At 34.3% G+C, this 12,837-nt stretch overlaps 1 protein-coding gene across 1 annotated transcript; it reads right to left on the reverse strand.

The window, feature by feature from the left end:
• Positions 1-981: 981 nt before the first annotated feature.
• LOC145663600 (uncharacterized) lies at positions 982-12,172 on the reverse strand. The gene is made up of 4 exons (XM_081729710.1): positions 11,973-12,172; positions 9,764-10,139; positions 8,690-8,796; positions 982-1,133 (listed from the first exon to the last, which is right to left on the reverse strand). The coding sequence occupies exons 1-3, from the start codon at positions 12,153-12,155 to the stop codon at positions 8,702-8,704; spliced, it is 654 nt and encodes a 217-aa protein (XP_081585836.1). The 5' UTR covers positions 12,156-12,172; the 3' UTR covers positions 982-1,133; positions 8,690-8,701.
• Positions 12,173-12,837: the final 665 nt, after the last annotated feature.

Genomic DNA, 12,837 nt, shown 5'->3' on the forward strand with positions numbered 1-12,837 from the left:
ATTCATTTATTTTTGCAATTATTTGATAAATAAAATATTTTGATGTGCCAAGGGGACCATCGACCTCTATGACCTCTTCATGTGGGCATTAATTAATATAATTATAAATTTCTTTCATAATCAACTAATTCTTTTCTGTTTAAAAACTTTTTGATGTAATGTTGATTGTCACTTTTGTCAGAGAAAAGCGTTTGAAAAATAAGTGTCAGCATGAGCCGACAAGCATATGGATGGCCTCATTGTCAGATGCACCAATTGAATAAGGCAGGAGAGCAATCTTCCCGAAGCAACGTGCTTAATTAAAAGTATAGCAATTAACTAACGCAAGACGTGAAATTCTACCTACATTGGTGGACCATCTCGCCTCCCTTCCATCAAGCAAAATCTGAAATAATTTCACTGTTTATAGTGCTGTACATGGACTTTAAATGTTTAGGATTATTATTATTATTAAGTATTCTACCTTTCGGCAGGTCCTGGGACTAATGAGAATTTTTTTTTTTTTTTCAATTTTAGATTTTGGCCTGGAAATGTTTCTTCCACTTTTGTTGATCTTCAGCTTCCTCTTTTAACTCCCAATGTTTTCTTCTATCTTTCAAATCATCGATCAGCTATGTTCTTCCTATTCCTCGCTTCCCTTCCATCTTTCCTTCTATGGCGGTGTAAAGAAGACAATTTCTTCGCAAGATGTGTCAAATCCAATTGGCCTTTCTACGAAGGATGGTGGCTAGAAGTGTCCTCTTTTCTTCTATCCGTTTTAAAACATCTTCGTTTGTTGGTCTCTCTGTCCATTTTATCTTCTCAATCTTCCTCAAACACCACATTTCGAAACTCTCCAAATATTTCCTCTCTAACTTCCGTAATGTTGTTTAGGATTACTGTTTAAAAAAAAAAAAAAAAAGACTTTGGACACACTCTCTCTCAATATCTCACGACGTGTATTTTTCTTAATTAAAAGAAAGAAAAAAGAACTTTTTTAAAAATGTTTGCTTTATTTTGTACAGTAAAATAGAATGAACAGGATATTATTTGTACAAAATTTCAACTTTGCTTTTCTTTAAGTTAGTCGATCTATAGAGAACTTTGAATACCTGAGATCATCATGAATGTTGTTCATCAGTAATGGATTATGTCTGAAAAACACAAGAAAGGAAAATATTACAAATAAGCCAAATACATTCTAAGTCCAAAAAAAAAAGTCCATACTAAATAATGAAGAATTGTTATAATAAAAATAAATTAAGACGGCTGGCATGTTTGAGCCCCCCAGAGTCCGCGTGATTGAAATACATTCTACACTACAGGTCTATGAATTAAATCTATGGCTTCATTCATTCTGCCACTTTTGCCTTATAATATATGTTGTACTTCATTATATTTACAAGGTTTTTGTTGTATCAACAATACGTTTAAATTAGGAGTTCTCAAATCCTCCTTCAACTCTTGTCTGCAGTTAGTAAGTTCCTGTTCAGTCTCAATCATTCTTTTATTCATCCGCTCTTCCAACTTCTGCCAATTAAGTTCAAAATTCTTATTCTGATCCTCGAATTTCTTTTCCAAATTTTAATTCATACGTGTCATCTGATCCTCAAAATTGTACAAGGTTTTTGTTGTATCAACAATACGCTTAAGTTACTTTCATTATTTCACTTGTATTGTCGTGCAGCAACAAATTCAATAAATGGACAGAGGTGAGGACAAAATTTATTGTAAAATTAGTTTCAGTGGAAATGAACCGTACAGTAAGTTTTCAATTTTAAAATCTGGATACTAACGCTTGCTAAGAAGGATAGTAACAATTGGAAATTATAGAATGCCTCTTTTTATGGAAGGAAGGAGAGCAGATGAAGAAATTAGTTCAAAATAATGCAGTATATTCTCGCTATAGCAGTCAGTAATGCAATTAGAAATTAAGGATTATTTCTGAACATTCGGCATCTATGGCCATTTAAGTACGTCACATTGAGGGATGATGTCCCTCGGCGATTACACTACTGGGGAAGTGAGGAAGGGAAGGAAGCGGCCAGGAACCTCTATGTTATATTCCATTTCGACATTTGCATGATGTGAATAAGAAAAATCTAGGAAAACCTCACCTAGGATGGCTGGGCTGAAAAGGCTTTTACACCTTCCTGACCGAGTATCCCCAGCAGAAATCGAACCCAGAACCGCTCCCACCAAAACCGAGAATGTTAGTAGCTACGCTACGCGGAAACACTCGAATCAGTAACGCACAGATCGAACGAGTCTTTAGTGTAATAAAAAGTTTACTATCAGATGATAGAAACACAATGTCAACAGAAGCTGTGATCGCCGAAATTTGGTTCAGATGAAAATCAACTGGCAAGATTTCTACAAAATGGGTTTGGACGCCATAATACCTCACGATAATACACTAACTCATATGATATTATCGTGAACATTAAGCTGGAGATTTTATTTAATTTCATTTTATCAATTACAATAATTCATTCTGTAGTTATGCAACCACGCACACCAATAAAAAATCCTTCGCATTTTGATTCTGATCAAGATATCATGTTCTATCAACGAATTTTATTGCTTACTGGGATATTGTTTCATACGTCATGAATAGGACCCGCCTATCCTAATGAAATATCCGGGAATCCCTCGCTTCCTGTGGAGGAAATCACTCTCGGTATCACTAATAGATTCTGAATCAAGCACTTGTGGATAGAACTGATTACATGTCTATGACGATATCATGCCGCCTCAGGTCAATGGCTAGTGGTTTTGGAGATTCGCCATCGAAGGTCATTTTCCAACGCTTTCGGTAGCCTGTAACTCTGAAAATAAGCGATTCCAAGTAAATGCTTACTGGCATTTTTGTCTTGTTTCTATGAGTAGATTCATCTCTCGAGCGTTGCCAACTGCGCATATTAACACTGTATTTATATGAAATCAACAAAATTGACATGACGCATGCCAGGTAAAGGCAGTGTGCTCACTATTCGTCGGTATTGGAAAGAATGATTCTTGAACTAATTCTGGGTAACGTGGAATGGGTGAAGCAATGCATAATCCTGGTGGAAGTGTCCACTGCGTAGGAGTAAATGACAAAAATGAGTGGCTGCAGCAGTCATTAATCAGTACAAGATATTAGTCACAGATTAATGATGTGTTTAGTTAGTATCAACAGCCTGTGAAATGGTTTATCATCATATTCGGTTGTTGTGAACCATTTTTCGGTCTTCATCATGTGATTCACCGGGCCATAATACATCCCATTACCAGAGGTACCAATGTTGGTCTTGTGTTTCTATACCCTATCAAATCCCCAAAAATGTGGTATATACGTACTGGATAGATGGCTACTACCTCATGCATGCAGTGTGGATATAATTTGCGGCTCTCTGTGTTAACTTGTTTTATTATTAGCAATTCCAGTTACACAACGACTGTCACGATTGACTGTAATGTTTCTCGTGAGGTGTTTTTCAGGAACATTTTTGACATCGTGGATTGAAAAAAATTAAATGTTACCATAACTTCGGAAATGGAAAACAATGCTATGCTCTTCTGTTCTTTATCATTATCCTTAGCCAAGTAGTTAATCCAATTATGCTTTCTACTCGCATGATTGGATTAACATGTATGCAATTTGTCTCATGAGATAGCACTGCATAACTCATAAAGATTGTGTAACATTTGTTCTAATCGTCGTTTGAAAGTGGAGCCAGTTGAAAATTTGTAAGATATCAGAGACATTATGTTTATCAGAAATTAATAAAATCGTGAACTCATGTAGCGGATTATTTCATTTTTAAAGTAACGTTTTTTTTAAAAATAATAATAATAATAATTTTTTACTTCTTTGGTTTGTTTTGCTCTACCCTTTTACTTTAATAATTTTCCACTGGAATTTTAAATGTATGTTGAGAGTTCCGTAAGTGGAAAACTGAAATAAAGTTGTCCAAATTTGTGGTTATACTCATTTCCACCATTTTGGTCAATGTTAATTCTAGCATAGGATGCATATAATATTCACAGCATTTCATGTGCCTTACATAAAATAATAAGATAATGGAAAAGTATATTGTGCTAATTTTTCAATTGTTTTGAACAATCCAATAACCAATTGCACACTGAAATATTCACAGTGAGTAAATAGATCTAATTAAATAAAAATATTCCTGAAGGTTTTGACTCTTCTGTTTCTAGTAGCAGAAAACTTATTATAATTACACTATTGCATATGTTACACTGGTCTACATATGTCTTGTCCAAGACTTACTTTTGCACGATTTTATAGTATTTACGCATAAGCAATCTAGTTTCGTTATCAAAATGTTCTTATCACGTAAAGTTTATTATAGATATAAGAATGTGTTCATCAATTTATGTGAAAACTGTATTTCTATCAATTATTAATTTAGATATTTATTATTGTTCATTACTAAATACAAGTGGCATAGAAATTTGTATTAGTGGATCAGTGGATCTCGAAGGCATCGTCTTGTCACAAGGTGAACATTTTCTGGCTGATCATTGCATTCTTCTGCTGCTTCAGTTTTGAAGTAATCACCGTGCTATTATTTTTATTATTATTATTATTAGTAGTAGTAGTAATAATAATAATAATAATAATAATAATAATAATAATAATAATAATAATAATAATAATAATAATAATAATAATAATAATAATAATAATAATTTAGTTTGTGTTTAAGAACGTGACTGTGCCACGCAAATCCTCTAACCATCCGGATAATTTCTTTTGGATGTGTGGTGAATTAATTGTTAAATCTCATCAAAGGAAAACTACTTCTTTGATTCGAAAGAGGTTCCCCAAAATTAGTGATACGTAAATTAAAGAAGAAAGTTTCGAAGATTCACAAATAAGAAAACTAATGAAAGATGTACTGTAAATTTTGATGAAAGGTAGAATTATTTAGAAAAATAGACATCGATTTCTTTCAAGAATTTAGTGAAACATTTTCAAGCAAAAAAAAAAAAAAAAAAAAAAATCTGACAGCTATAGGATATAATAAATTACTTGCTGAATACATACGAACATTTAATCTGTACCAGTATGTATAGCAAAATTCACTTCCTTCACTCTCATCTGAATTTCTTTCCAGGAAACCTGGGAGCTGTAAGCAACCAAACTATGAACACTTCAATCAGGATATTTCAATCATGTAAAAAAGCAGAGAGGATAATGATGCCAACCCTTGGGGAAAATCTCATTTTGTGTGATTTTTTTAAAGATTAATTTCTCGAAATGGGATAAAAGGAATTTTCGTCAAGATTGGCTGCAAAAATGGATTTTTCATTGACAGCAATAAAATTATCTATGGGCAGAAAGTACATCAATGACTACTCAATAATCTTGAAGTCACTGTTAATTGTCAAATTTCGTTACCATAGTATGCATGTTAGTGCAGAAGTAACTCGCAATTAAAAAAAAAAAAAAAGCTCCAAGAATTGCAAATTGTGTTGTGGTACTTTTGTATTTTTGGCCTATGTTTAGCAGAAGGGGTCCAGCTGTTTTCTCTAAAAAAATGATACAATTTTCGTAATTTCTGTTCACATTCGGTTAGTTTAGGGTAGGGTTGGTTAATTTAAGTTAGGTTAGGCTAGTTTAGGTTACGTTAGGTTAGTTTAGGTTATGTTATATTAGTGTAGGGATCACGCATAATTTTCCAAAAAATGATAGAATTTCGCTTATTTCTACTAATATTACGTTACTTTAGGTTAGTTCAGGTTAGTTCAGGTTAGCTTACGTAGTTTATGTTAGGTTAGGTTAGATTTGGTTACGTTATGTTATGTCTAAGTACTTGCATTATTCATTTCTCCTGTAAATTTTGTGTTTTTTACGAGCTTCTGGACCCCTTGTACTAAACATACTCCGTATTTTTTAATACAAAGAATATAAACCAACTTCAAATGCGTTCTACAAAAAACGACTGAAGAATAAGGTTCTTCTAGTATTCTTACAATCATTACAATATGATGACAAAAAGAAATTATGTACATGGTACTTCCTGACGACAAATTGTACTTGGTTTTTCTCCGTCTTTTCAACTGTTTACCGGTATTTCAACTAAGAGACGTAAATATTCAAGAAAGTGCATTTACGGGTAGTTTATTCATATAGTGAAGGAAATATGTGATATACAATAGTTTCATTTATCAGATTATTTTAAGTTATATATTTTTTTTTATTTAGTATAACGTGGGAAATTCCCGAGCAAGGGATTTTCTGTCTCTCGAGATGGGATTTTAAAATGTTTCAGTTTGGCAGCACTGCTTCCGTAATATTTTTACACAAGAAGAATGAGTACTGACGCTTTGAAGTTGAGTTATAAATACCAGTTTCATGTAATGAGCAGGACAAAATAAATGTGATTACAACAATACTAGTAAGGCCAACAATGATGTATGGAGCAAAAAAATGGCCAATAATGAAAAGCACAGGAAATAACATTGAATGTTACCGAAATGAGAATGATGCGCTGAATGTGTAGGATAACAAGAAGAGATACTATGAGGAATGAGGGAGTAAGAGGAAACCAGGATTATAGAGATATCTAGGAAGATCCAAGAAAGAAAACTGCACTGGTGTCGCCATCTAATAAGAACAAACAACTATGTGATCAGAAGAGTGATGACTACCGAAGTGGATGGGAAGAAAGGTAGATGGAGATCAAGAATGAAATGGATGAATCAGGGCTGGATCAAGGTTTGTCTGAGGGGGGTGCACCAATAACGACCAAAATAACCAATCACATTGAAACTGTTCAAAGTGGCATGTGACAATATTCTTTACCCCTGACAACACTGATGCATAGAACTGAGGAAAGTATTTTAAAGAGGGACACAAGTGATATGCAGGAGAAATTGTTCTTCTCTCTTCCTGGCTTCTGTTTCCCTTCCCATTGACAAATTTTATATTGTTTTTCTTGGTAAATCCTTTTCTTTTAACCTTCTGAAAATTGACTTAAACCATTGCTTTTGCAAAGCTCTGCTTTCTTTCAAGCCCCAAATGGAAACATGATGGCAGAAAGTTTCGAAAGAGTTGGTATTTTTACTGCTAGCTTCTCATTTGAGATAGTATATATATTTACAACAAAGGGGGTGCACGTGCACCTTTGTACCCCCATAAACCCGGGATGAATATGGCTTAAAAATTATTTCAGAGAGAAGAGTCTAACAGGGGAAGGATTACGAGACACGAGTTTATGAAGAAGGCTCAGTAGAAACTTCGTTCCCATACAAGTGGGAAAAGATTGAGATAAAGAAGAAGACTACAGGAAGAATACAAATCTGAAAAAATGAATCTGAAAACAATTAACCTTACCACTCTTTGTTGTTTGTTTTTTTAAGACTAGCAAAAAAAACACATAGAGAGAAATCCAAAAAATGTTTTCTAGCTGTCAGCTTTATGGAGTGTAGAAGTTCAATAACTACAACTAAATAGTAGCAGTGAGTGGAGAGGTATCATAAGGAATTTAGAGAAAGAAAACTTTCTCATAGCATATTCATATAACCCAACAAGAATGACTTGATCTCGCTGGCTGAGTTGGAATTATAGCCTAATATACCATAACTTACTATCACATAGTCAAATACGAAAGGCAATAGATAGAAATGATATATTCTCGATCAACTGTTGTACTGCAAATATATGTCAATATAGTGTTACGTTAGTTTATAACCTAATGTAATTTCAGCATCTGAGAAATCAAACTATTGCTATCGAGCTATACCAATATCAGTTTTGTAAATTTAAAAAATAATAATAATCCAAATTAACATATGTTATCTGATTTATAAGATAAATGCTTTAGAATTGTGTTTAAAATATAGTCAATTAAGAATTTTTGAAAAAAGAAAAAAATATTATGAATAGAACTAATCAGATACTCAATAAAAGTATATGCCATTTCTTAGACTTCCACCCAAACTACTATATGCGTAAATAAAGAATGTCTTATAAAAAGGCTATGTTCGTCTGTCGACAGGTATCAGTAAAAACTGTATCTATAATGTTTTTCTTTTTAATCGATTCAGCGTTCTAAAAATAGCTTTCATTACATTGCTTAACTCTCTATTCAAACCTCTATTCTAACGTAGAAATTAGCTTCCGCTTTCAACATTAATTGCCATAGACCAAAACGGTTATAAATAGCGAAAATAGTTTTTTTTTTTCCTTAATCGTTTCAGCGTCTGATCGAAAGATATTACCTTCAATAGCTTGTCTAAAATCGGAAGTGGTTTTACTACTTCTGGTTTCGATATTGATCTTTATTTTTTTAAAAAGAAAGCAGTAAGAAATAACGAGTAATGGCCTTTTCCAGTGGCGGATCCAGGGAGGCGATCATCCCGATCCCCCCCACCCCCCCCAAGATGAGGAAACTTTCTTATTTTACACATATAAATAAAAACCATCCCAGAGTTTGAAGTTCTTAAAAGTAGCTCTAAGGAGCAGTATGACAACCACCCCCCCTCCAGAAGTCGGTCCTGGATTCGCCCCTGGCCTTTTCATGTAGGTTCAGCATCCGATGAAGGTTTTTCTCTATTACAACCAGAAATTATAAATCTACGACTTCCAATTCCAGAATTGAAATTGTATAGTTTGGAAGTCTGTTATAGCTTCACACTGTCAAACGAAACTCATTTGTAAATATGGAACATGGAAAGTGTTTGTGTTGCTACATACCCTAAAAGTGTTTTACGAAATAGAGATGTCAGCGCAGTTTCGGTATGTCTCTTGTGGACCACATCCCATGCCTTCACTTCCATCATCGCAGGTACCCCAGCTATTTCCTGTTAAGAAATATATATATAGTAAGCAAAAGCAAGATTCTCCATAATGTAATTGGTAGTTAAGTTACTTTCGATACAATCTTAATATTTACCTAGCCATTTTTTTTTCAGGTAGCACCCTAAACAATAAAAGCAAAAGTAGTATTTTGAGTGCGCATCTTGTTTTCAGAACAACTACAGTTAGTAACCAAAGTATTATCACTAAAATATTCAATGTTAAAACACATTCCGAAACTTTAGCTATGTTTTCCTTATCCTTTGAAAATGAACTTCAAACATGCCTTTTATATACGTAGAGGATGTTGCCTTTTCGTAGTATTTGGGCAAAGCAATCTATGAAACAAATAACTGTCCAAGAAATATTTCCTTCATTTCAGTCAAAATGCACTAAACATTTCCAATAAACATTCCCAAATGTTTGGTTTGTTTCAACTAAAATAAGCTTCTGCTTTTTATAGCTAGGAGTTATTTTTAACATAAATGTAGAAGTAGATATAGTTGTGTCTTATTTGCAAAATGCTCCTAAATGTCATAATATGATCCCAATTTTCTTAAATTTTGGGAGAGAGTAAGCCAGAATTAAATAGTCAACGCACATAGCAAGCAGCAAGGACTATAATGGGTGAAACTGTTCACTTAGATAGTATGTAAAATAGTGATGATAATGCAAAAGGAAATAGTGGAAGAAATCCGTATGTAGCGAAAGTTGTTGAAAGTGTCCAATTGTTAGAAATAACTGTAATTGAATTTAAGATTGAGAATACATTGGTAAATCCCTTGCTAAGCATACTATGTAAAACGTTCATGGTGAAATGCTTCGTCTGCGTTAAGCGCCTAAAGAAACCTTCAATGTTTGCAGTTCCCACATTAGAAGCTATCTTCAGGAAACACCACTCCAGAAATCGTAGAGCTAGGAAATTTGATAAGTAGATCCTAAGGAGGTCAAGAAATAATTGTGTAAACTTACCTGTTCTCCAGTGCCATTGTAACACACACTGCTCACACGTAATATCATCAGGAAGCTTAACATCAACTTTGATGTCACCATTTAGATGTTCTGGGAGATAGTATTGGCTCCCAGAACCATCGACGAGTTGCAAAACATGTTGATCGAAACAGCTTTGTTCCTCAAGCTGACCGTTTGTGGGACACAGACGGAACTCCCAGAATCCTTTGTGAGAAGTGTACAAAGTTATGGTGATTGTGATATTGTCTCCTGCGTTATAGTTCCGGGCGATAACTCCTTTGCCGTATTTTCCTCCTAACTCGTTCGGGCGAGGACGAACCATGTTGTAAGCATCTCCACACTCGCCACATTTTCCTCCATTTTGATCCCATTGTGTCTAGGTACAAGTTTATTAAATATTTTATTAATTATGGTTCAACTATATAAGTATTAATATTGATTAAACCACAAATCAAGACACCATAATATATCTAGTTTCTGACTCATATAACAAAACAACACCATATTGTTTCCAGATAATAAATACTCGTTAATAAATACCGTACTACTTATTACATCCCTTATAAGTCCATGACAACTGTTTTCTTTATTGTTGCACCCAACACTAGATAAGAAATAAAGTCGCTGAGAGCAATTGGGTTTCATCTCATTTTTTAAAAAATGAATTAACTGAACTTGCGCTATTTACACAGCGCACAGTTCTAGTACGAGCATGCATCTCCTTCCCACTTCTCACTATATCTGTGCAAGTTTCTTTACGAACAGAATTAAAGGAGAAAAAGACTCTCAAAGGGAGTGAATTGCTATAGACAAACATATAAATATAGTATTTTAATATATAGAATGTTAGGGGGAGTTTGTGGCAAACTTAGATAAGTAATAGATGATACCAAATGCAAATATTTTTCTTTTTTAATTCCATATCCGAGTACGGCTCATTGTGGGTCCACATACCTTCGAAGTTGCCAGTTTGCAATAGGTTTTGTCGTTCAGATTAAAGCAAAGCGCCTGAAATGTCCATCAACCCGCTATACGTAGCTCCTCTACTGGTTGCCTTCCACAAGAGTATCAACCTAGTTTGCAATATTAAACTAATAGGGCCAAAGCGACGCCTAAGATGTAAAATAGAAAAATAAAGACAAGTTTTTGAAAATTTCAGTGAGAGCTGGCAAATTACACAAATTTCGAATCGACAAGTGAAAACGGGACATTTCTAGTACGTGTGGTTTTCGAGATCTCATTGTCGAAAGGATTGGACACAAACATATAAACTTTTCTAGCATTTTAGTATATAGATAATATATAGATAAGACTAATGGGATTCGTTTCAGAATTGATGGCAGGACTTTTGCAACCTCTCAAGGATCTTTCGAAGTTAAAATTCAGTAAAATTTCTTACACGCACCTACAGGAAGAAGTAACTTTATCTCAAATAAATCATTACATTGAAAACGTTGCAAAATGCTGTTTACTCCCGAAAACCCTGGGAAACGGGAAGCTGTAGATAGCGTATAATGGATTTAACTACTTATGTTAACGTTTCTCATTTAATTATACGATTAGCGTATTTGTGTAACAGTAAGCAACTTAACTAGATCACAATTTAGAGAGCTTTTAATAATAGTGTTCTCAGAATTAAGAGAGCCCTTCTACCACTCATAAATGAGAACCGACTTCCAGATATTTCGTGAAAAAACACAGTAAAGTATGTGAATGAAAAAAAAGCAATTACTTTAATGGCGATGGTGGCTCGAAAATGAGTATAAATTTTATCTTAATACAGATTTTATTTTTTTCCTGTGAGATGCAGTGGGTGCAAGCAAAGCATTTAGTTACATCCAAACTTGGAAGAAACTTACTTGCAGGTGGTTTGGGGATTTGCTTATCTAACGCATCATTACTGTTTATTATGATTTTCAAGGCATTCGACTTTGGTTTGTTTCTTTCGAATAGTATATTATCCCCTTCAAAAATCCAAGAGCAGGAAAGTGCCTCCCTTGCCCTACCTGTAGCGGTCATTCTATATAGTTCGGGACCCTAACCAGAAGCACAACCAGCAGATCTTTGAACCATTATTCGGCAAGAAAATGTAGAAAGTGTCGCGTTTATCTATCTTTCCCTTCCTACGAGCCTACATACTCTCCGCGCTCCTAAATAATTTAACCTCAAATTGCTTCTTTTTTTTCGAATCAGTAATAAATGAACTCACCCCTACTCCTCCACAGTTTAGTTCGTCGTCACTCCAATTGATAGGTGTGTCGAAGCCAAATCTCCACATAGAGGACCTCATTGGAGGATCTGACATGTAGCCATGTCCAACGACGTACTGGACAAGGAACGGAGCACTAATCAAAATTAGAAAACGATCCATTTTGATTCTGTGTTTTACCATTCGTAGTGTAATATGGACCAGTGATGGCTTGACTATTTTTATACGTTTGTGTAAAGTGATGCAAGTTGTGACCGTGGATGATAAGAGACAAAAACTTTTGTTGACCTTCATAAATTGTTAAGGACATCTCGTGTTTTCCTTTCATCACTAGTTGTTGGAGGTAAATGTGATATTGTCAAATCCATAACTGGTTCCCTTTATTACTATGATAACGCTTTTTACCTCTAGTTGTTATTATTTTCTCTGCCTTTGTTTACACGTTGCTTGGACTTTCAAACATAAATAAAGATCATTTGCTCGTTTCTTAAATTTCCAAACTACGTTATACACAAGAATGAAACGTCTTACAGAAAGATTACGCCCATCAGTCGTTATCCGAGCAAATGTGGAACGAGATAGAAAGAAATGTTTCTTTCATATGGATTCAGTGTCCGAATGGGTTTCATCTCCTTTTCTAATTCTCAATTCAAACCGAAAATGGCAAACATCAACCATTTTCTGTTTCAACATTCATCAGTATATTAGAGCGAAACCGAAAATAGATAAGAAGAAGAGGTTTTTGAAATAGATTCAACTTCCAAGAATTAGTGGTAGTTCTACCCTTATCTCTCTACTAAAACCACAAGCGGTAGAGTGTGTAACCATTTCTGCTTTCAATATTGATCTCAATAGAGCTAAAACG

The sequence above is a fragment of the Thermobia domestica genome, chromosome 11 (assembly GCF_964235325.1).
Source record: "Thermobia domestica chromosome 11, izTheDome1.hap1.1, whole genome shotgun sequence".
Taxonomy (NCBI): domain Eukaryota; kingdom Metazoa; phylum Arthropoda; class Insecta; order Zygentoma; family Lepismatidae; genus Thermobia; species Thermobia domestica.